General features: G+C 41.6%; 1 protein-coding gene across 10 annotated transcripts in view; it reads right to left on the bottom strand.

Annotated features, from left to right (window-relative positions):
* EHBP1 (EH domain binding protein 1) overlaps positions 1-19975 on the bottom strand; it is a 337547-nt gene extending 317572 nt beyond the window's left edge. For 4 of the 10 annotated variants that reach the window (XM_075925603.1, XM_075925607.1, XM_075925602.1 and 1 more), the window contains exons 1-2: positions 19572-19823; positions 18148-18569 (exon numbers count right to left, since the gene is read on the bottom strand). In XM_075925603.1, coding sequence (XP_075781718.1) covers positions 18148-18251 — 104 coding nt within the window. In that variant the 5' untranslated portion in view covers positions 18252-18569; positions 19572-19823. The other 6 variants (XM_075925605.1, XM_075925600.1, XM_075925601.1 and 3 more) reach the window with 5 other exon arrangements.
* Between the last annotated feature and the right edge of the window lie 5886 nt (positions 19976-25861).

A 25861-nucleotide genomic window follows, 5' to 3' on the forward strand; every position in this document is an offset into this window, starting at 1 on the left:
CGGCCCAAGGGCTGAATATCCCAAACCATATTCCCTTGCTTGTACAACTGAGCACCAATGCTACTGGCAAGAAACCACCACAGCAATAGGACAAAGGGAAGCAGAGGCTGCAGCAGCCATTTCTATTGTGTATTACTCTAGCTCCCAGCAACACCTCTCATCACACCTCCATAACAGATAAGGGCTTTAGCCCTTCTCTACCACTAACACCAGTTGTCTAACTCCCCGTTGAAAGTCCCCTCTGCTGATCTAGGACCACCTCCTGTATTTTTGTACACAGGAGAGACACCCATTAAAGTTAAAAAAAAAAGTCACAAAGGTGTCTGGCCTAAGGAAGCAATGTGTCATCAAGAACATACTTATACTGAGGTGAAGACAGATGAAAACATGAGAGATGCTGGAGGCCTTCACAGTTGTTCTCAGGAAAGCTCTGTTATATGTTCAAAACATTTATTTTTGCTTACCATACATGCTGTTCCCACTCAGATCAGCGAGACTTTTGGCGTTTTGGACCCAGAACAAAAGAGCTCATACTCCAGTCCCCGCTAAGCTCCTGAAACAAGCTGGTATAGCTGTCCTTAATGCTAGTAACCTTATCAGCCCTAGTACATTTATTCAAGGCACCCAATACTGCTAAGGGTACAAAAGCAGCACCAGAGGGAGCCAAGGAACTGAAATAAGCAGGTCACACATATATCTTTATCATCATCCTCCCATATGGTACAGCCCTTCTGGAGCACTGAGGCTACATCTACCCTGTGGCAATTTTTCGAAAGAGGAAATGCAAATGGAGCGCTCATTTGCAAATCTCTGCACTCTCATTTGCATATTCTCTTCCGATCCTTATTGCGGAAGAGGTTTTTGCAATAAAAAGCCCTGTGTAGGCGGGGCTATATGTCAGAAAATCCCTGTTTTGCGCAAGATCCTGTAAATCTCATTTTTTGAGGGATAAAGGATCATGCGCAAAACGGGGTTTTTCCGACAAACAGCCCCGCCCACACAGGGCTTTTTATCACAAAAACCTCTTCCCCGAAAAGGATCAGAAGAGAATATGCAAACGAGAGAGCAAGATTTGCAAATAAGCGTTCCATTTGCATTTCCTTTTCCGACAAACTGCCACAGTTTAGATGTAGCCTGACAGTAAGAGGTAGGCTTTGGTTAACAGCTGTGGAGTACAGGGACACAAGACAAACTGATTTATAATCTCTCCACTCCAAAAGATGACAACTCAAAATGATATAAAACCAACATAAAAATACCTCAATCAGAAAAAAAAACGTAATTTGGCAAACAGGAAATAGTCCAACATCAGAAGATGGGAGATATGAAATTTAAAATTTATACTGAAGGCATGGCACAGAGTTAATTTGTGCAAGAAAAAGGGCTGTGAACAGCTCTCATAGAACAGGACGGTAGAAAAGATGCGTGTTACACATTTGCAGCTTTAAAAGGAAGGTTATTTCTGAACTAAAATTGTGTGGAAAAGATCTTACTTCAATATATTCTCCCATTCTCTCAAAGGCCCTCCTTACGGCATGTTTCTCAAAGCGATCACCCAGGTCGCTACTTCCCGTGACTCCCCTTGGCTGCAAATGGTGAATCGCAGCCCAGGGGAGCTGCGAGGCTCCATGTCTGTGGGAGCCGGTAAATAAACAAACTGGAGTAGTCCAGTAGCAGCTTTTTCAGAGTGGGTCCGCTGACCGCTTTGAGAAACACTGCCTTACCAAGATTCATCCTGCTGAAGGTTTACTGTCATGGACTGAAAAAGCATCAAGATAACAACAGAGTAGATTCCCAGGACTTGCAGTAATATAGATGCTCAGGCTGCTTATAACACCATTCCCAACTTTTTCAGTTCCCAGTCAGCAACTCCCATGATTAAACCAGACACAAAGAGCTTTCTGAACCCAGCGGTTTTATGATTACTCTTGAATGAATTTCAATGCAGATGAAAACTTAGACAGCATGCAGTATATGCAAAAAGTCTGCAGGAATAAAAATACCTTTAGTAATGGCACAGCCAGCTTCAAAATTGTACTCAGGAAAGACATGCAGATGCTGGAAATAATAAGGCAGTTGTTTGAACGGATGAAAAGTGATTGTATCAAGAGAATACAAAAGGCTATTAAAAGACAAAAGGAAGTACCATCCCAGCAGATCTTTAAACCGTGTATCAGTGAACAAAAGAAAAACTAATTTTTGCACGAGAAGTATAAGAAGGGTTCTTTATAAAGCTACAATTACTGATAATAGGAAACAGGGCTACATACTTCTCAGAAACTGTGGCTAATGAAAAACTAGACTCCTTGGCTTTGTGCAGCTAGAAACTAAATGACAAAAAGAGGCAGACCTCTTCTCTTTTTAGTATCATTATAGATCAAAGTTCTGATACAGAAAAAGAACAAAACTTTTCATTTATGTTAAACTTGCATGACCCTCGGACATTAGTTCCAAGTCCTGTGCCTGCTACGGGCTGGATTTGAAGAGCTCAGTTCAAAATTAAGTTAGGAAGTTTTTCCTAATGTCTAACCTAAACCTCCCTTGCTACAGTTTAAGCCCATTGCTTCTTGTCCTATCAGCAGAGACCAAAGAGAACAATTTTCCCCCCCTCCTCCTTGTGACACCCTTTTAGATAGCTGAAAACCGCTATCATGTCCCCTCTCAGTCTTCTCTTTTCCAAACTAAACAAGTACAATTCCTTCAGCCTTGCCTCATAGCTCATGTTTTCTAGACCTTTCAACATTTGTGTTGCTCTTCTCTGGACCTTTTCCTGTTTCTCCACATCTTCCTTGAAATGTGGTGCCCAGAACTGGACATGATACTCCAACTGAGGCCTAAACAGTGCAGAGTAGAGAGGAAGAATGACTTCTCGTGTCTTGGGCTACATCTATACTGCAAGCCTCTTGCGGAAGAGCAAATGCAAATGGAGCACTCATTTGAATATGCAGCTCTCTCATTTGCATTTCTTCCTCCTTTCCCTTTTGCGGAAGAGGTTTTTGCCCTTGCTGATGTTACTTCACTGGCCACAGGTTAGTCCAGTGAACTCTTAGGTTGCTGGTGCAGCCCCTATTTTGAAAAGAACAGTAGCTGTTTTGACACTTCTTCTTTATTATTTGAAATCTCCCCCTACACACTTGGATAAAGGAATTCAGAATTTACTTAATGAGCCATCACTCAAAATAAAGGAAGTTCATGATGTGAATTGAATAGCAATATGCATTGCACTGCCTACTGTATTAACACACTGGATTCTCTAATTACTTATTTTAATATGGGTTTTTTAAATCACTGCATATGCAAAGAAGTTTTCCTAGGTAGATTGTGTCTATCACTGCCTTACTACTTACTATAAAGGGTCCCTTGTTTTTTAAAAGAAGGAACTGGTTTCTGTAATTGTACTGGTGTCAGTAAATTCATGTTAGCTCAAGAGCAGATTAAACACAGGTGTTATTTTGGGGCACTGGGCAGCCAAATTTATATGCAGAGAGTAGGTTAGCTTGAAAGCTGATGCAACACAAAGTACAGGTTATTTTTCAAATGCTCCAAATTTCATATATAAGGAAGAGACATACTGAGTACAAACACTTTATTGGCTGCTTATATTAAGTTCTTTAAATACATCACATGGAATGGCACCAACAGATTGGATGTGTAGGCAGAATAAAACCATATTCCTATTTATCCCCCATATTGTTAATATTCAGAACTTTGCAGATCCCACAATTTAGTAGTTATAGAGTCCATCCCTTGCTATAGAGTTGTGCTCTGGAAAATAAGAGAGTGAGTGAGTGAGTGAGTGAGTGAGTGAGTGTGTGTGTGTGTGTGTTCATTAGCTTTTTTGTTAAAGGAAAAGTCATAGTTGTAAAGAAAACTTTAACATGTGAACAGAAATAGACTTTGTGCGACTATACACAGCGTGAAACACTAGCTCTCAGAAGTGTGCCTGTGAATATCTTATTCAACTCAATGAGTTGTGAACTTGGAATCCTAAAGACGACAACTTAGATATCCAGTGACATTGGATATATATTTCTGTTAATTTTAGCTTGGTCCACAGTCCTGAACGCTCTGTAATGCCTCCTCAGGTGCTAACAATCAACTGTCAAAACTTCCAGCGTCCCACCTGACAGCATGTTTAAACACTGTTAATAGAAAAGTGTCTTATTTATGCTGAAGACTGAAAACAAAACAAAACAAAACAGGGTCTGCTGTATTCACCGTATTACTTATTTGCACATATATTGGAAATCTCCATTTTTAAAAATTGAATATGAACAGCGGCAGGATTTCTAGTCTTCTATAGAGGGCCACAGAACATAGATACAGGGGGACAATAAACTTTGGTGCTGTTCCAAAATAGCCGAATAGCCTGCTAGATTGAACTCATGGAATGGAAGATGCACACAAACTGAGTCACTAGGTATCCAAAGCAGAAGACTTCACAGACTCTTAAGAGCAGACAGGAAGATGGTTTTATTTATTTGTGCAAGCAAGAAGCCCTGAACAGAGCAAAATTCTTTAGTAGGGTAACTAATAAGTTTTGCAAGGAGAGTTTTCCCAGCTTTGAATAAAACTTGCTATCCTTTATTCATATTTATTTGTATCTTTATTCTCATACCAAGCCATGAAAGAGGCTTTAGCTCTCACAAGCCAATTAAAGACACGTTAAAGAAACAGATGGAGGTCCCTAATGCTGTCATAATTCATTTTGCCGTACCCTGCAAGATAGAGAGAGGGGGAAAAATCTTCCAATGTACTCCCTGATGTCTGATATTTAGCAAAGATTATTTACATTTGGCATTTTCAACTTTATCTTCTTACTATATATTTTAGAAAAAAAATGTTCATGTCTGTCCATCCACCCGTGAGTCTATTCCAGAACTCCTCTTAAGCAGTAAGAGCTAGAACCACCAAATTTGGTATGCAGCTTGCTCTTACAACTTAAAGCAAGGTCAGGGTTTGGTTGTGCCAGGGAAATAGGATATACCTGGAATTTGATTGCTTCTCATAAAATTGAAAGGGAGGGTTCTGGTAGGAGGGACAGTTATACTGTAGAATGACCACAGGGAGGCAGCAAGTGGACAGAGATGGGGAATGGGACAATTATAACGCCAATGGGCTAGCAAAAGGCAGGGGTGGAAAAAGGGACAGGTATCCACGATATATTTCAGAGAGTTTGTGTGTCTGTCTGCCCCAAGCCAGGGGACATGCATCCCTCCCTTGGCTATGCCCACTGCAGCAGCAGCAAACATGGACAGACACTTATCACCTGGCCCAAAGCTGCTGTGGTAAAAAAGGGCTAAGTCCTCTCTCCCTGGGACAGCCTGTATACTGAACCCTCATCCCCAGCCCCACTCCAGAACAATGATTTTTTTTAAATAAACTTATTTGAGTGAAGAACCCAAGTAATGCCCGTTAAATCTTCCAGTGTATGCATAAAGTTATAAGAATGGTAATACTGGGCCAGCCCAATAGTCTGTATAACCCAGTATCCTGTTTTTCACTACTGGTCAATGTTAGGTGGTTCAGAGGGAATGAACAGAACAGGGCAATCATTAAGTGAGCCATCATCTGTTGTCCATTCCCAGGTTCTGACAGCTAGAAGGTAAGGACACACACAGCAGAAGGTTGCATCTCTGACCATCTTGTCTAGAAGCAATTACTGGGCCTTTTTTAAACCCAGTTATACTTTTGGCCTTTGCAACATGCCATGGCAACAAGTTCCATAGGCTGACTGTGCATTTAGTGAAGACATACTTCCTTTTGGTTATTTTAAACTTGCTGTCCGTTAATTTCATTAGGTGACCCCTGGTTCTTGTGTTATGTGAAGAAAAAAAATTTCTCTTTTTACTTTCTCCATATGATTTTCTAGACCTCTGACATATCCCCCACCCCAGTCATCTCTGTTATAAGCTGAACAGTCCCAGTCTTTTTAATCTCTCCCCACATGGAAGCTATTTCATAACTTGAATAATTTTGTTGCCCTTCTCTTTGGCTACGTCTAGACTGGCATGATTTTTCCGGAAATGCTTTTAACGGAAAAGTCTTCCGTTAAAAGCATTTTCGGAAAAGAGCGTCTAGATTGGCACGGACGCTTTTCCTCAAAAACACTTTTTGCGGAAAAGCGTCTGTGGCCAATCTAGACGCGCTTTCGTGCATAAAAGCCCCGATCGCCATTTTCACAATTGGGGCTTTTTTGTGCAAAACAAATCTCAGCTGTCTACACTGGCCCTTTTGTGCAAAAGTTTTGCGCAAAAGGGACTTTTGCCCAAATGGGAGCAGCATAGTATTTCCGCAAAAAGCACTGATTTCTTACAGTAGGAAGTCAGTGCTTTTGCGGAAATTCAAGCAGCCAGTGTAGACAGCTGGCAAGTTTTTCCGCAAAAGCAGCTGATTTTGCGGAAAAACTTGCCAGTCTAGCCCCAGCCTTTATGTTTTCCAATTCTAATGTGCTGTTTTTGAGAGACAATGACCAGAACTGTACACAGTATTCAAGGTAGGGACATAGCCTTACAATAGTTTGTCTTATCTATCCATTTCCTAATGATTCTGAACATGGGTAGCTTTTTTGACTGCTGCTCTACCCTGTGGACTGGATAGTTTTCTGAAAACATCTGCTCAATGACTCCACGGTCTCCTTCTTGAGAGTACTGACAGCTACATTAGAGGCAATTTTTTGTGTACAGTTGGGATTATTAGTATCAGAGGGGTAGCTATGTTAGTCTGACTCTGCATAAACAACAAGAAGTCCTATGGCACCTTATACACTAACAGATTTATTGGAGTGTGGCAAAGACCCACTTCATCAGCTGCATGTGAATTGTTACGATTATATTTTCCAATGTGCATTACTTTGCACAGAACATTAAATTTCATCTGCAATTTTGTTTCCCAGTCACCCAGTTTTGTGAGATTCCTTTGCCTCTCTTTACAGTCTGCTTTGGACTTTATCTTGAGTAATTTTGTAGCATCTGCAAATTTTGCCATCACACGATTTATCCCTTTTCCTATAACATGCATAGAACCTCAAAGTCACGAACATCACAGGAAAGGATTTTATTCATGACTCTGAAATGTTTGCAATCCTGAACAAAATAGCAGATTGTTCTTTCAAAACTATTATGCAGAAGAAAAATGTTGCTTTTGACAATCTAACTTTAAATGAAACACAGAAACCATATCCTTGTCTTCTCACATTTTTAAAAAAAAAACTTTTCCTTTTTTTAAAAAGTACTTTACATTTAACACAGTTCAGTACTCCGTTTGCCTTTTTAAAAATTTCTTTTCTTCTTTTATTGGCCTTTACTGCTGCCTGATTGTGTACTTCTGCTTCCAAATGAAGTGTGTGATTGACCAGTCATTTCATAGCTCTGGCGTTTTGTAGCTTTGAGATTCTACTGTGCATTGAACAGCAACATGAACTGGTCCCAGTCCAGATTCCTGCAAGACACTTATTCTATTTATCTTTCTCCTTCTGAAAACTGGCCATTTATTCCTATTCTGTTTTTGGTTTTTTAACAAGTTACTGCTCCATGCAAGACCTTTCCTCTTAAGCAAAGTAAGTAGACTTGGGATAAGAGCCTTTGGTAAGGGACCTTGTCAAAAGGGTCTCTTGAAGTCCAAATACACCATATCCAGATCATCACCATATGTTAGTTGGCCCCTCAAAGAATTCTAATAGCTTGGTGATGCATGCCTGCCCTTTACAAAAGCTTTGTTGACACTTCTCCACAAATCATGGTCATCCACGTGTCTGATACTTCTCAGAGAGGTAGCCATGTTAGGCTGCAAGTTTAAAAACAAGGAGTATAATCATGAGCTTTCATGGGCTTTTTTTCCCCCCTCCGCTCAAGCTCATCAGAAGAAGCGTAGGTTTTGCCCACAAAAGCCCATGGTACTATCTGTATCTAGTTACTCTCTAAGGCCTGGTCTACACAAAAGGGAAAAGTCAACTTAAGATACACAACTTCGTAGCTGGAGTTGACATACTTTAAATTGTGGTTTTTTGGGCCGTCCACAGAGCAGGAGGTCGACAGGAGCAAATGTTCCCATTGACTTCTCTTACTCCTCATCACAAGCAGGACTACCAGTGCCAATGGGGGTGCTCTCTCAGTTCAAAGTAGAGGGTCTATTTGAACACTAGAAGATCAACCTCTGGAGGGTCCATCTTCTTTGAAGCATAGACAAGCCCTAAGGTGCCACAGGACTACTCATCTGATAATTCTGTTCTTTATTATCCTTTCAATCCAATTGCTGGGCACTGAAGTCAGGCTTACTGGCCTGGCTTACTAGCCCTTTAAAAAAAAAAATCACATTATTTACCCCCAGTAATTTGGTACAGAAGTTGATTATATACCACAGTTAATAGTGCTGCAATTTCATATCCAAATTCCTTCAGAACTCTTGGGTGATTATCATCTGGTCCTGGTGCTTTATTACTATAAATTTAACAATTGTTCCAAACCCCTCTGCTGAGATCTATCGGGTCACCTAAAAAGAATGGCTCAGTTGTAAAAATCCCCCCCTCACATACTCTGAAGACCAATGTGAATAATTTATTTAGCTTCTCTGCAATAGCTTTGTCTTCTTTGAGTGCTCCTTTACCACCTCAATGGTACAATGGGCTCACTCATTGTTTGGAAGATTTCCTGCTTATAATTTTGCTGTTAGCTTTTGAGTCTTTTGTAAGTTGCCCTTCAAATTTGTATTTAGTCTGCCCAACTATACTATCCTACTCAGTCCTCACTGTGTTCAGTGGATCTACTCCTATGCATGGAGGTAAGCTAAGGATGTGTACAAGTATTTGCAGGATCAGAGCCCAATATCATTATTAAAGAATTATGACGAAGTTACACACACACACACACACACACACACTTACTTCTCATTCACAAACACTCTCAAAATAGTTCTGCAGAAATAAGTTTTTAAAATTGGAATTTTAATGTCTTCAATGAGACATCTTTTTCCTCTGCACTCAGAAAAGAGGACTTACTGAAATAAAAACTGGCCAATCACAGTGGGTTTGTCCCATTATGTTACACTATAACTCACTTTTGTTCATAATTGTTTTTCCCATTGCTGGGACACTGATTCAAGTCAAGAAGTTTCAGTAACAAATTATGTTTTTCAGAGAAACACAGCAACATTTCATTACAAGCCCAATGCTACAAAGACTTACTATTAGGCACACTGCTTAATCTCTGTAAATTGTCTCACTGTTAGAAGTAAACACAATGTCCAGCAGCAAGTCTTTCTGGGACTGGGACACAAGAATGCGCTATTTTCAATCCAAACCACTCAATTATCATGAATCAAGCCCACGAGAATCAAGACGTTTTTAAAATATCACTTAAATCACAAACTCATTTTTAAACTGGCTCCTGGATTCTTTTTATTTGCCATCTAGTGCCATGACTTCTGAGTTGATATTTTCAAGATTTTTTCTATAACTGCAAGGGTTTCCATTTAATTTTTTTAAATTGTATATATCATGAATTTAGGAAACAGAGCTTGAAGAAATATATCAAATGTCACAACACAAAGACAAAAACGGGGGGAGGAGGAGGAGGAGGAAATAAAATAATCCACAGTGAAAATAAAGTAATCTAGCTGTAAGATTTTGGAAGTTATACTGCATGGCTACATTTACACTGCGGCTTTTGCCATAAGAGCCTATGCAAATGGAGCGCATATTAGCATATTGTGCTTCATTTGCATAATTTATTCAAGCTGGTTTTGCACAAAAACAAGCAGTGTGGACTTTGTGTGCAAAAACCCCATTTTGCACAAGATCTTTATGCCTTTCTGGTGGTTTAGTGCAAAAAAGAAAAGTCCAAGCTGCTTGTTTTTGTGCAAAAATAGCTTGAATAAATTATGTAAATGAAGCATGGTGATATGCTAATCCATGCTTAATTTGCATAGGCACTGCTAGCTTTGCCCATGTGTGGTCCAACTAGTGGGTAGAAGGGAACAATTAGGAATTTAAAGTATTTTAACTGGTTAAACTATGTTTAACTGTTTAAAACCGGCACAGGCAGGGAAGGAGAGGGCCCATCATACTGGGCTACCCTGGCTCAGCCAGGCTGGAGCACCTCTCGGAATGTGGTGCGATGGGCCCAGTCAGGCTGCTCTGGATGGGCCAATTCCAGTTAACTGGTTTCTCCAGTAAACATGCTGGTAAGGCAGTGCTGACTGGTTAACCAGTTATCCTAGGAACATAAGAACGGCCGTACTGGGTCAGACCAAAGGTCCATCTAGCCCAGTAGCTTGTCTGCCGACAGTGGCCAGCACCAGATGCCCCAGAGAGGGTGGACCGAAGACAATGATCAAGCGATTTGTCTCCTGCCATCCTTCTCCAGCATTTGACAGACAGAGGTCAGGGACACCATTTCTATCCCCGGGCTAATAGTCTTTTATGGACCTAACCTCCATGAAATTATCTAGCTTCTCTTTAAACTCTGTTATAGTCCTAGCCTTCACAAGCCTCCTCTGGCAAGGAGTTCCACAGGTTGACTACACACTGTGTGAAGAACTTTCTTTTATTAGTTTTAAACCTGCTACCCATTAATTTCATTTGGCAACCTCTAGTTCTTCTATTATGGGAACTAATAAATACCACTCATAATTTTATATACCTCTATCATATCCCCTCTCAGTCTCCTCTTTTCTAAACTGAAAAGTCCCAGTCGCTTTAACCTCTCTTCATATGGGACCCATTCCAAACCCCTAAACATTTTAGTTGCCCTTTTCTGAACCCTTTCCAAGGCCAAAATATCTTTTTTGAGGTGAGGAGACCACATCTGTACACAGTATTCAAGATGTGGGCGTACCATAGTTTCATGCAGGGGCAGTAAGATATTCTGTCTTATTTTCTATCCCTTTCTTAATAATTCCTAGCATCCTATTTGCCTTTTTGACCACCGCTGCACACTGTGTAGAAGTTTTCAGAGAACTATCCATGATAACTCCAAGATCTCTTTCCTGATTTGTTGTAGCCAAATTAGCCCCATCCTACTGTGCGTATAGTTAGGGTTATTTTTCCCGATGTGCATTACTTTACACTTATCCACATTAAATTTCATTTGCCATTTTGTTGCCCAATCACTCAGTTTGGCAAGATCTTTTGAGTCCCTCACAGTCTGCTTCTGTCTTGACTATCCTAAACAATGTCAACAGAATAATTAAAGTAAAGCTTTTGTATCTACCTAGCAAATTATCTACAAAATATCCTAGAGTTGCAGCCAGAAACATTTCATACCAATCTCTAAATCCTCCCTTTCATATTTCTAAACTTCTTTGAGGGGACAATGGCATATAAAAAAAAACACCAAAAACCAAAAAGCCAGACAATCTTGATTAGAGGTTCTCTTCACACTACCCTTATGGCAATTGTGGGTAGCCACAAGGATGATGAACAAGCAAGTCTAAACTGAAACTGTGAAGAGATAGGGAGTTAGAGTAGGGACCAAAAACATTGGATTTAAGAAGCCAGGAACTGGAAGGGGGTGTTAGCAGGAAGCAATCAGGAAGCCCAATTGAGCTATTGTGTTTACACTTGGGCTGTGTCTACATTGGCATCCCTTTCCGGAAAAGGGATGCTAATGAGACACTTCGGAATTGCAAATCCACGGGGGATTTAAATATCCCCCGCGGCATTTGCATTTACATGGCTGCCACTTTTTTCCGGCTTGGGGATAAGCCGGAGAAAAGCGGCAGTCTAGACGCGATTCTCCGGAAAATAAGCCCTTTTCCGGAGGATTTCTTATTCCTACTTTCAAGTAGAATAAGAAATTCTCCGGAAAAGGGCTTATTTTCCGGAGAATCGCGTCTAGACTGCCGCTTTTCTCCGGCTTATCCCCAAGTCGGGAAAAAAGCGGCAGCCATGTAAATGCAAATGCCCCGGGGGATATTTAAATCCCCCGCAGCATTTGCAATTCCGACTCGTCTCATTAGCATCCCTTTTCCGGAAAGGGATGCCAATATAGACATAGCCTTGGGGTGTAGGGACAAGAATAGAGAACAGATTTTTAGAATCCTGGGCAGATATAATATTTGTATCCATATCCAATACACAAGCTACAAAAATGATACATGGCTTCAAATATAAAGGACATCCAGACATTTGCAGGGCTCTACAGATTTTAATTTTGGGAGAAAATGGCTAGCTGAGAAATGTGAGGGCTGTGAATTGATTTTCACTGTGGAGAAGGAAATAGTTTTGATTTGTTGGGGGTGGGGGAAATTGATTTCTAAAAGTTGATCGTGGTTGTTGGTGAACTAATTTTGATTTGGTGAGAGTTAAAAACTGTTTCTGAGAGAAAGTTTATTGATTCTGAAAGCTGAAGGCAATTTTCAATACAGGAGGCGGGGAAGCTGAATGCAAATGCAGAGGGCAGAACTGATTTGAGAGGAGAAAAAACCCTAACTTGGCAAGAGGGTTACGCAGAGAGGGTGGAAGTCAGACGAAAGCCTTTTCCATGCAAGCCCCTGCTGAAGAGAGGAAGTGGCTACACACAGTTTTGGACCACTTTAGAAGACTTTAGCAACTCTAATGTAAATTGCAAATTAGGGATGTGAGCGACTAGTCAATTATCCAATAAGCATATGCCTCTATCAGAGAGCAGGAGCTAGTGCTGGGGGGGAGCTGGTTCCCCCAGCACCGTCTCTGTGGTGAGGGAGGGGCACAGAAGGGAAAGGGTAGCACTTCCAACTTTGAAATGTAGCAAGAGCGGGCTCCCCCACATCTTGAGTCCCCCACACTCCCCACAGTGCTTCCACATCTGAAACATAGCAGGGAGGGAAGGAAGGATAGCTCAGTGGTTTGAGCATTGGCCTGCTAAACTCAGGGTTATGAGTTCAATCCCTGCAGAGGCTGTTTAGGGGTTTGGGGTAAAAATTTGTCAGGGATGGTACTTGGTCCTGCTGGGACGGCAGGGGACTGGACTTGATTACCTTTCAAGGTTCCTTCCAGTTCTAGGAAATAGGCAATCTCCATTAATTTAAAAGAACCCACAGGGCTCTTACTACATTTCAAAAGCAAAGGCACCCTTATTGACTAATCGAATAGCTGATAGAATTTACATCAGCTATTCAGTCAGTTTATTAATCTAACTGTAACATACCTACTGCAGGTAGACTTTGCCTGGCCACACAATTATCCTTAGTGAGCAAATCTCACACATAAAACTCTGTGGACCCAGTCCTGCAAAGCACTGAGCATTTCCTTTCACCTGACAGAATTAGGCTCTTCACAGACCACCTCTATTTCCGCAACACCCAGAAAATTCCAGTCCTTTCCTTCAGCATTCAGGAGCTTGTTCAGGAAGGCAATCCGACTAGTGACCTGTGGAATTTCAGAAAGCTTGAAGAATCGCTCCCATGCTCATTAAATGCCAAATCTTAAGTTCTAGCAGCATCCAATTATGAAACTACCATGGAGGAGGAAAACAGATGAAAATGTGACTTCTCTTCCAAGAGAGAAAGTTATTTTTAATGATGCAGAGACTACTCTAGAATACCTCTATTTGAACAAAAAAAAGTTAGACCCTTGTCTCAAGAAAATTAAGCCTTTAGTCAGGTTGGGCAGTTTGAAAGAGAAGTTAATCACTTTAGAATGTAACAGGTTTGGCAAACAAGCTTAATAAAAGCAAGACACTTTTTATATAGAAGAGGGAGGGTATCATATCTATTGTAAGAAATACACACAATGTGATGCATTAAGAAAGCCACTAAAACAGCTCTAGGAATGTTAAATTTAGTTTAATCAACTAATCGAGTTGTCAATGGGTTTTCCATTGACTAGACGATAAATAGGGGAGCAGCAGCAGGGCTAGCTCCTGGCCTGGAACCCTGTCGGCTCTTAATACATTTAAAATGCAGAGGCGTAACGCCTGGGATTGGGCGCAAGCCAGGAATCGGCACCCAGTCCCCGCTATCCCCCGCCTACCGTGGATATGGTGCTGGGGGGGACCGGCTTTTAAGAGACTAGTCAAGGGACTAGCTGACTATCCAATAAGCTTTTGCTTCCCTTACTCCTCGTGAAATGAAGGTTACAGGAATCAGAGTAAGTCGTCCTCCAGTTCGACATTATTTTGAAATAAAGACTTATAGTGTAGATGTGCGCTATATTATTTTGGAATAACATAAGTTATTCCAAAATAATGCTGCTGTGTAGACGGACCCTCAGTGCTGAAACTAGGGCAGGGCAAGCAGGGCAACTGCCCAGGGCACACAGCCAATGGGGCACCATGTCCAATGATGTCAGCTCCCCTTAATTTCTCCCAGCAGCATCAGTGTTCACCTACACAGCATCAGCAATGTTCACCTCCACAGGATCACAGGCCCAATAGCCCCAACCAAAGCAGGCTCTCCCCTGTGCTAGAATCACAGCAGGTGGGCAGGGCACTGAATTAATTGGCTGGCTCCCACTGAGCATGTATACACAGACTGAGCATGCTCAGTAACATCTATGAAGTGGTCCAGATGCAAAAAAAAAAAAAAAAAAAAAAAAAAAAAAGTCAGGGGAGGGAGGGTGGTGCTTACTGGTTAACCAGCCCAGTTGGGCTCACCTTGCGGGTGGGATGAGGAAGGACTGGTCCAACTGGGATCCTGGTAAAGCTGTTAACTGGTTAAATGCTATGTTTAACCAGTTAACTGATTAAATGGAATTATACATCCCTACTAGGGTCACAAATCCACATTAAGAGGAACCAGGTCGTTTTTTTAAATGTAGGGAATCTAAGTGGCCTGATTTTCAGAGATGCTGACCAGCCACAACTCTTAAATACGGCATGTAAATTACCGCTGAACCATGTGATCCCAGAAAAAAAAAAGCAGGTTTATTCAGTTAAACACCTGAAAATAAGATTTTATAATGAACTGCTAACATCTTTAAAGATACCATCACAATTGATCACTTTATTAATGTTCTCTCTGGAAGCAGCTGTCTATAATCATTAGCAGCAGCAAGCACTAGAAATTACATAAGAGTAGGAAAAGTAAGACTGAAAATCTCTGCGTTGTGGAGGATAGATATTGCTTCTAGAGGTAATTCATTTAAAGAGTAAAGCAGCAACACACAACGTAACAGTGACCTCCAACATAAACAGCATAGTTGCCAGCTTGAGGAGCAATGCATTGAAATCAATGCATGAAAATGTAGATCAATGCAAAAAAATTTTACTCAAAACTAAAATGCAGGTGTTAGATATGTCCTTTGAAAGTTCTAATGTTGCATGGTGCAACTGATTATAAAACAATGAAATGCACAACATAAATCCAGTTTTGAGAAGTTAAAAGAACCAATTATTTCTTATCTTCAACTTATAAATAAGCATACTGCCTGTAGAGTTCATAGACAATCTTTTCTCCCAGCCACATTTTGCTTTGGTTGTGTTTATGACTACATTGTCATTTATTTTACAATATGAATAGATCATTATTTTCTTACAGAACCACTGGATTGTTGGAGTGCCAATGCATTAAAATAAAACAATGCTTACTACAGTTCCCAACAAAGAGCACTTATAACATGGACCAAAAAGAATAACTATAGCCCTGTCGCTCTAGTGCCACACCATGTACACATTAGGCCTGACTTCAAAAAGAAGCAGGGCAAAGACAGTTAGTTTCTCATATTTTGTTGTCCTTCGTGCCAATTCTGTACTTTACACCCAGCCATAACCTTGTATGCAAGCTTAAAAAAGGAGAGTGTTGCTCACCAGCAAACAGAAATTAGTGTCTATTTCAGAGACAGAGAAAGCTATACTTAAAATGTTAAAAATATTTTTATCATACCCATGTTTTGTACATAATTTCCATTTGTGGACAAACATTTAATTTTAACTTTCATGCTTATGGAACATTTTTATCTTGAGATGGTTTCCTCTTGTCCTTTTCATATGTGTTCATTTTTTAATTGTATCCTTTGGTATATATGGTTGTGACTACTTTCTTCCACTATTTGATCTGAGGAAGTGGGTCTGGCCCACGAAAGCTCATCATCTAATAAACCATCTTGTTAGTCTTTAAAGTGCTACATTGTCCTGCATTTTGCTACAAATTAAGTGATTGTGTGGAGTGGATCTGTTTAAGATTCCTCTCTGAAACATTTTATAATAGCTTGATATTTCTGGTGACCAATATGAATACAGATTCTAAAACATTTATATCACAGTAGTCAATTATTTTTGTCACGGTTCAAATTTCTTGATCAAGGTATAGTCAAGGTCTAGATGACAGGAGAAACATTTTCCACACTGTAATAACTAGTGCTATGAAAAACATGTCACAGACCATGTTTTGTGTTCATTTACCATATATAACACAGATTTAGGGGGAGGGAAACCAGCATTTCTCAAATTGGGGGTCCTGACCTAAAAGGGATTTGAGGGGGGGGGTGTCAAGGTGATTTCAGGGGGGTCATGTTACTGCAACCCTTCTGTGTAGATTTCAGAGCTGGAAGGCATATTATGCCATTCTACCTTTACTTCTGCTTCAGAGGTGAGCAGCTGGAGAGTGGCTGCTGCTGGCTGGGAGCCCAGCTCTGAAGACAGAGCCACTGTTAGCAGCAGCACAAAAATAAGGCTATCATTTATGGAATGCACAGAAGTAAGAGTGGCAAGTACCATGACCCTCCCTACAATTCCTTTTTGCGCCAGGACCCCCTACAAGACCGTGACATTTCAGATTTAAATAACTGCAGTCACAAAAAGTTACAGTTTTAAAAATGCCTATGACCATGAAATTGAGCAAAATGGACTGTAAATTTGGTAGGGCCCTAGCAATAACAATATGAAAATAAGTTTGCAGTCCATGGAGAAGCATCTGGCAGTCTGGATTTGACCTGTGGCCTGTCTATTGACTGCCCCAATTCACACCTATGCATAGTGTGGAATCAATGGCACTACCAACATGAATTAAGCTGTGTCAAACTAACTAGTTTAGTTTTATTGTCCAAAAAAAATGCAAAGTGGCTTGATACAGTAACTACTAGGTCAGATTCTATAACCGGTTCTCTACATGAGATTCATCTAGTTGATCATACTGGCTTTTTCTGGCCTTAAAAATCTGTTAAAACTGGATAGATATTTGAGACTATAATGGTTATTAAAACTGAAATACAGTTAAAAATGCAGAAAATACTTTTAAAAGTGATTTTTAATTTGACAGTGCCACTTTAAGATAGGGATACGATGATTCAAGTACATTGACTTATATTTCTAAAATGTAACTACTAAAACCATTCAATGCTATTAGCAAATTGCACAAGAAAAAAAGCCAAGTTTTAAGTTTGCCACAGAATGATTTACAGTGCCCAGTTCTGCAAACTCCAAGTATGCTCACTTCCCACTGACATTGCAGAATGAAATTAATTATGAACAGGAAAAACAATGCAAGTCCTCCTGCTCCACTAACATAACTTCAGTTTTGGTATAATGTCTTTTAATGTGTTTTGTCTTTGCATAGTAAAACAAAAACAAAACCTTGTTTATGGTGATGCAAAAGAAGACCCAACCCCACCCCCTCCGCCTCCCAGTCAGCCCTAGGAGTCCACTTTGCATAAGGAGAGAGAAATGACTGGGACAGGCCCATACATTTAATTGCTTGCTGCAGTCTAGCTGGCTCTAAATATGTCCCATTAGGCCATTATAGCATGAAATTCTTGTCTGACTAAGCAAATAACTTAAAATAATTCCCAAGACTCTGTGCCCTGACTCTTCCCATTCAAAGAGCTGAGGGGAATAGAGAAACCTATAGGCAAAAAAAGTTGTATCTAACCAAAATATAAAGTAAGATACACTATCAGTCTTGAAAAATATCAAACCCCTCTATCCATTTGATGTTACGGTTTTCTCAGAGATGGTGTAATAAGCCTTGTAGTGACATTTGAAAAAGTTTCCTTAAAAAAAATAAAGCAGCTAAAAATGAAAATTCATATCTAATAAATGTTCAGTCTAATTTTGCAGAAGCCACCCAATATATTAAATTAGAGTGCAATAATTAACCCCCTGGGGGTAGAAGGCACTTGTTGAGATCTGCACCCCACCCAGCAACCTGGGTGCTAGAAGAGGGAAACCACACAGCTAATGGTCATGCCCAACATGAGCAACTCACTTGACCACTGCAGTAGCTGACTCTTCTTACCATTTCTTGGTGCACTCAACCATCAGCTCCTGGTAAGAGGCCACAAACTGGAATTTGGATGCATGTTTCCCAACACGTTGCAGTCTCTTCCAAACTGAAGCCATGACGATGAGAAAAAAAATCAAGAGTCCAACAGAGTAGCAGCTCTTGGATGTAGCAAAGCAGATTTAACAGTGCGTGTGCCCAATGCTCACAGTTCTATATATAAATACAGCAAAAATGGTGCACAAGAAAGAGTTTGAGATGATGTTTAGGACTCATGTTCCGACTCTCCCTTTCACAGACGAAAGCCCATTCTAGGTGAATGGTACATTATTGGCTGGGAGCATCGTGAGACATGACCAGGTGAGTGAGTGACTGAAAAGAAATTCCCTCATGGAGTCATTCCTTCTCATACAAAGAGTGATGTGCAGACTGCCAGACTGGAAAATAAAACAGAAAGGGCAAGAAACAGTGGTTAATGTGTTACAAGGTTGCATACAGTTGCAACATCATAGTGTGTATCTTTTACACAGACAACACCACACACATACCCTCCAGCAAATAAATAAACTAAATACAACAAAAATGCAGCAGCAATTTCAGGAATGCAAAGTCCGGCACTTAGCAACATGTCTTTTTATCAGCACCATCAACAAAAATAAGCACAGGTCAGGGCCATCCTAAAGCTTTGTGAAGCATCTCCTGGAAGCAATGCAGAGTAGCAGAGGTGCTGCCAATGTGTACCCGGAGGGAGGGACACCGGGAAGCGAAGACAAGTTCTTTGTCTTCTGGCTGATGACAAAAGGTGTAATAACTGTTCCTCCCCCGGGGGAATGTGTACACAGATTGTAGGGGAGAGGGTGTTAATGCTGCAAATGTTCCTACAAGGGGAAAGAAGAGATGGGGAATATTTCCTGAGCCCCGACTGGCTGAAATCTCCATCACCCTCACTATACTAGAGGGACAAGGAAACGCTTCTCTCTCCTGCCTGAAGAAACAAGACACACACATGCATCATCCCTAGGAAGAGGCCAAAGGCGTGCGGGGAAAGGTGGTTAAATCGCCTCCTCCTGAGCAGGGTACCGGCTAGGTGCAAAGGGGGAAACCTCTGGTCTGCAAGAGGTGGACGGACAGGCTGAGGTCCTAGGTGGGATGAGACGGGAGGGGGGCTAGCGGGAGATGGGATGAGACGGGGGGGGGGGTGAGCTGGGAGAGGGCTGGGGGGGGAGCTCTCCCGGCTGAGCGCGGCCCCCGGGAGGCATTGCACCGCCTCCCCAGACATGTGTCACTGTTGCTGGTGAGCTGCTAGCTCCGGTCCCCGGCAAAGCAGCCGGGGCCCGCCGCGAGGGCTGCAGGGGGGCAAGATGCAGAGGTGATTCCGCAAAGGGGGGGGGGTGCAGCCGGCACGAGCAGCCAGGGGCGCTGCCCCCCCCTCTACCTACCTTCCCGCGGCTGCTCACGCGCCTAATCCCGGCCAGGCTGGAGCGGGCAGCACGCGCCGCTGCCCATTACTGCAGCGGCTGCAGGGGACCGGCCCATTCCCCCGGGGGCCACATGGCACAGGCTGCTCCGGGCGCCTCCCCTCCCCACAAGGAACAATCCAGGGCTCCCCGCAGCCGCTCACTCCACAGCCGCCGCCCCCCTCCGCCTGCTGGAGAAACCGCGCCGCTCACACAAACTACCCCACCGCGCAACCCAGCCTCACCGCTCTGCAGCCGCCATGGGCAGTGGCGGGAGCCCGCCCCAGCGCGCGAATGGCGATTGGCCGAGGGCCGACGTCAATCATTCAATGGGCAGAGACGAGGAGCTTGCCCGATGAGAGGAGGAGAGGGGGGGTGGCAAGGGTGGGGTCCTGTCTCGCACTCTGATTGGCTGCTGTGCTTGCGGTGGGGGTTGTTTTCCTGGCGGAGCGTGGCGATTGGCGAAGGGTTTGGTGTCAATTAGCGAAAGCTGGAAAGCGATTGGTTGACGTCTCCCAGGTGTCGGGTGGATTCGGGGAGGGCGGTGCAGGGAGGGAGGAGTTGTCAGTGGGTGGGGGGGGGGAGCGGACAGTGACACGAGTGAGAGCGCGCGGCTGCTAGTCTGGCGCGCGGGGAGGGCGAGACGGCGAGTCCCTGGCAGGGGCAGACGCTGTCACTCATGGGGGGGGGGGGATTCCCTCACACGGATTCTACCACCCTTCCCATGGGCGGGAGGGGGAGCTTCCCTCATATAGACCGTGCCCCCCCACTCAGACTGATGGGGGGGGATTCCTTCACAGGGACCTTGCTCCTCCCACACAGACCCTGCCCACTCCCCTCCCTCACTGGGCTGGGGAGGGGAGAGGTCTCACCCAATGGTCCTTCTAACCTTTTCCAAAGGTGTGGAATAATTTTATGTTCCCTGAGGCATGCATCAATGTGCACCACTAAGAGAAACTCTAGCTGTGGATGCTCTGCTAATCAGCTGGGCAGCATTTGAATTTCTCCCCAGCAGCCCCAAGCTCACAGCTTGCAGAGAATGCTGCTGCCACTCATGGGTAAATGCAGGGCAGTGTTGAAAATGAATGCTTCCTACCACTTGACAGCAAGGATGCCCAACAGTAATAGCACAGATTTGCAGCCCTTACGGTTTGTAAGGTGGTTTGCAAGGTGCCATCTTTTTTAAGCTGTCACTATCAAGATGGGACAGCATTGCTTTACTGTGGGGTACTGCCTACTGATTACTCAGCATGGTTTATTCCTTGCTTAAACTGCTTTAGCTTGAGTGCATCAGTAGTAGAGGTTTGAACTGGTATTAAATGGATTGATTTAAAATCAACATTGGTAAACTGGGATGAAGAATTAAATATAGCAAATTCAGCACCTTAATTTTCACCCTACGACAGTTTGGTTGACTTTCCTGATTTTATAGCAAAATCTTATGATATTTTACTTAAAAGGCTCATGCCCTAGATAAATGATTATGTGAAAATCTCACTTTGTTTTTGTTTTGAAAGTAAGTATATGGTTATACAGAAAAGCTTCAACTTGTGACCTATGTGTATGCTCTAAAGGCTCAGAAACCAGAAGACAAATCAAAATAATGCAAAACTATTTTTAATTGTTTTTTTCAAGTCAAGCCTTTTTTTGTGGGAGGCTGACTAATCATTTTTTTAAATGTCATGGTTTACAATACTGCAGCATTCCATCAAGTTTCAAAACATTAGCTCATCATTTCGGCAAGATTCAAATACAATGAAACAGGGTGACTTTAAGTTTTATGAGACTCTGTTCATAGCAAAGTTGGATTCAAGTCCTGCATTGTTTCCATACACAGCACTGTAAAATGCATTACCAGCTGTAGTCAAGGCTCTACGTATTCTGTATCAAACTTGACCTAAATTATGCAGCAAGTTTTCCTACTTTCCAAAATATGCTACTGCAAATGACTGGGAATTCAATATACATTTCAGGGAAGTTAAAAAATGGAAAAATTTGATAAATGTGGAAATGAATAATCAGCAGAATAGCTCAGTTACGTAATTTAATATTAAATTCAGTTCATTTTATGTTGTCCCCAAACATTCACTTTTCAATGTATTGTACATTTTTATGTTGTACAGAAAACATATCTACGCAATATGAAACTATAGGAGTAAGTTCTAACACTACTAGTCAAATACCTAAGTAGCCAGGCCAGATATTGAATAGATGTGCAGGGAGGTGGGAGAGGCAGAGCCCCTTGCTCCTCCCCATCCCAAGTTCTGAAACTGGTACAGAGTTGCTCCATGGAAGCTATTGAACAGTTATGGCTGCACTAGTCTTTTCAGGCTCTTATTGCATTCACTAACTTGCAGGATGTAACTCTACAGGAACCTACATAACTAATAAATCTTCCTGTCCTAACCACACTCTACCTTTGCCCCTCCTTGACCTTTCCTGTATACAGGTGCACCCCACAATCACCAGCTGGACTGACAAGAGATTCTCTGTGGCCAAGGAGGCAGCAAATGAATGTCCCTTCTGGTTAACTGGTTTTGGGGGCGCAGAATGGCTTTGCTATAAAAGGAACAAAGAAGAGTACATTTGACATTGGATTGTTAATTTTATCTTCATTGCCCATCTGACTTTCACTATTCACCTTTACATACTAAGGATGTTAAATATTGGTTAATTTACTAGTCGACTACTTGATAGGCACTTCCGCATTCCTCCTTTGAAATTCCTCTCTTTGTACATTTCACAGGAGGAATTCAGAACTCTGTGTGCAGCCTGGGGCCAGCGGGAAGTCCCCAGCTGATCCTGGGTTCCGTGGAAATGCTGCACAACTGACCTGGGGTTCGGTGCTGTCCCTTTGAATGCCGCCTCAGCATTTTAAAGCGGCAGCGCCGCATGGAGCCCGGGTACAGGCTCCATGTGGCACTGCCACTTTTAAGTACCCCTTCTTTGCCCTCCCCCCCCCCCTTGCTGCTTCTATCTAATAGAGGCAGCAAGGTGGGGGAGAAATCGACTGGTCGATTCAACTATTGGATAAGCATTTGCTTATCGGATAGTCAACTAGTCCTTAACATCCTTATTACATACCAGTATAGTATTCTACATTTCTTTCCTTTTTGCTCCCCTTTGCCCCCTTCTCCAGACAGGCTTTACAACTTATGTGAATCCAAGCTACCAGATGATGTGATTTGACACTGAGTTCCTCCCCATATTACTCCATCCTAGAAAAAGGATCCTCATTGGCAAGGAGTTCCCTTAACATGGTGGTGTCCCATTGCTGGAATGTGGATATTGGACTATCCTAGAACTTGTTGATATATCACAGGACCCCACAAATGCATTTTTGATGAGTTATACTGTTGACTTGATGCTAAAGCTGCCCCACTCTGTATATTAGGAAAAGCAGATTTGCCAGATATTAAATTTATCTTCTTGAAATTACACAGTGTCCAGCCAATTCCTAACATGTAGCTTTGGCCAAAATTTTCATTTTTTTTCCCTCCGCATTCAGACAGGTAATTTCTCTTCAGTGGAATAAATGCAATGGATCTAATAGTTTTGTTCAGCACTTGTGTTTCAAACATCATTATTTATTAACATTTTCCATTTCCTCATTGCTTTTAGGTTCATATTTCACCAAGCCCACAGAAGTTAAAAGCACATGCATATTCGTCTCCTTTTTCCTGCTCAGTGTGGAGAGTTTGAGCTTACAAACTATTTAATTTCAATGTGTTGATATGAGACTGATGTGTTGATAAACTGCAAATGATTGGAAAATGGAAAAAACCCACAAAACTGATCTACTTGGAAGGCTAGGAGCATCTATTATTACCTATTTGCATAGAAGCCTAGATCTTAGCTACAGCTTGGGAGCATGCAAGTCAGGAGTCAGGGTCTGGCAGAAGTGGCTTTAAGCCACTTTGTGCTCCGAGAATCCTGGACCAGCTTTGTATTGGCTCTATCTCCAGACGTAAATTAGGACAGAAATCGTACATCTACATAGCAGGGCTAAATTTGAATTATTTTTAAACAAGGGATTGTAGTGTAGGCGCGTGCTGTGTTATTTCGGAATAACATCAGTATAGACGTACTCCCTAGGAATTAAATAGGTCCACAACTGCAGCATTCCCATTTCCTTTTCTCCTGAGCTAACCTCTACAATGGCAGCAAGGGAAAGGATCATGAAGGAACCCTAATGTTAACTACAGCTCTACGCTGAGATACTGCACAAAAAGGTGGTGAGATCACACAGGATGGGTACTGAAGAAATGGAAAATGTACAGAGGCCCACAAGTGATACTATCTATGCAAAGCATATAGGAAGTCATGCCAACTTTTAGGGTTGCTTTGTGCCATAGTGCAGTGTGAAGCACAGATCTGAATCTGGCCCAAACATCTAAGGAAAGAGTCACAATTTACTTTAAATGTTAGTTATTAATATTGGGTTGTGTTATCACCTTAATCATGAACATAAGCAAAATTAATTACCAAACTTTCCGATACTCACTTTTAAGGTCGGCAGCTGAATTTATAACTCACATTACTCCAAACAGGCTTTCTGATAATAAATAAAATGGATCGTCTTCACAATATTAAATTTGCTCCTCAGCAAGAGGTCCCTTTATTGTTTTTCCATGGCCCAACATTAACTTCATGAAAAACATTAACAGAAAATCAAATATCTACATGATGAACAGGAACTTTTACAAAATTATTCAAGAATATATAAATATGTATATCAATGTATGTTCTGCTTAAACTATATTCACTATATAAGCTATCCTGTCAAAATTACTGCCTTTTCTAAGGATCACAATCGAATGGCAGTTTTGCCGGGAGCATCAGAGACATGACATACACATGACATGGAGCAGATGTAGCTGTATCCAATGGAGACAAGGAAAAATGATTGAATGCTGAAACTTTTGTATTCTGGAGAAGAATTGCTGCAGGCTGCATTATGAAATCCCATGTGAAGACCACCTTACCTCCATGTCTGGCATTTTATTAGCTTAGTTTGTACTCTCTTGTTCACTTTCTTGTTCTTTAACCTATCAAACTCTGAAATTGCTATGTGCTATTTATCTTCTGACACCACTGAGAATTATGTATTCCTCAGGAATGGTCCCTATTGGTTTCTTTTCTAAAGAAAACAAACCTGGACTTCCTATATACTTTGCATAGATAGTATCACTTGTGGGCCTCTGTACATTTTCCAGTTCTTCAGTACCATTCCTGTGTGATCTCACCACCTTATTGTGCAGTCTTATTATGATCTCACATTTTATCCTACAGCATTAATGAAGTTATCTATGCTTTTCTCCCTAAATTGTTCATTAAGTGCTAAGGTAACTTAAGCATAATAATGATCTTTATGTGATATCATCAGGTACATCTCATTTTTTCGTAATGATTTAATATTTTAACAGTTCCTTTAAATTTCTCTCTAATTTGTAACATACTGGGATTTTCATGATCTAATTGATTATTACTTTCACTATCACTGATGCTTCACAGAGAATCAAGGGAGACAAGGTCAGTGTTAAGAAAGGGTAAATAAAGAGAGGCAGTGATCTATTAGAAAAAGTTCCAGATAGATATAATAGCACAAGTAGAAAAATGGAACACACCCTAACCCTTCCCCCATCCAGCTGTGAAGTCACAAGGAAAAGCCAAGCTTATGTGTGCAGACAGGAGAGTTGTTGACAGGAGCTAAGAGAAATGAAGAAAGTCCACAGAGAAATTTCTCATTCACACAAACACATTCTACAAGAAACTACAGTTAGAAGTTTAAATTTATGAAGTTTAAATTTATAATATTATAGCTAACCTGATAAAAAGCATATATTTTCTTGCAAGACTATGAGGAAGTTATAGGTTCAAAGAGAGAGAGGGTGTATCTTCATTAATGAGAATGCCCAATTAACTTTGGATCGACAACATCAATTATCCATACAGGATATTATTAGCAGAGGTATACTTCCTACAAATATCAGAGGGGTAGCCATGTTAGTCTGAATCTGCAAAAGCGGCGAGGAGTCCTGTGGCACCTTATAGACTAACTGAAGAGTTGGAGCATAAGCTTTCATGGGCAAAGACTCACTTCGTCAGATGCATGTCCTACAAATAGATACAGTAAAACTGCCAAAAATGTTAATATTTTGAGGGTTCATAGATCGAATTTGAGACCTACTTGGAAACCTAACAAAAGAAAATTATCTTTGAAATGTGATAAGACACAAACTAATACATAAACTGCAACTGCCGACAGTTTA

Source organism: Pelodiscus sinensis, chromosome 3 (genome assembly GCF_049634645.1).
Source record: "Pelodiscus sinensis isolate JC-2024 chromosome 3, ASM4963464v1, whole genome shotgun sequence".
NCBI lineage: Eukaryota > Metazoa > Chordata > Testudines > Trionychidae > Pelodiscus > Pelodiscus sinensis.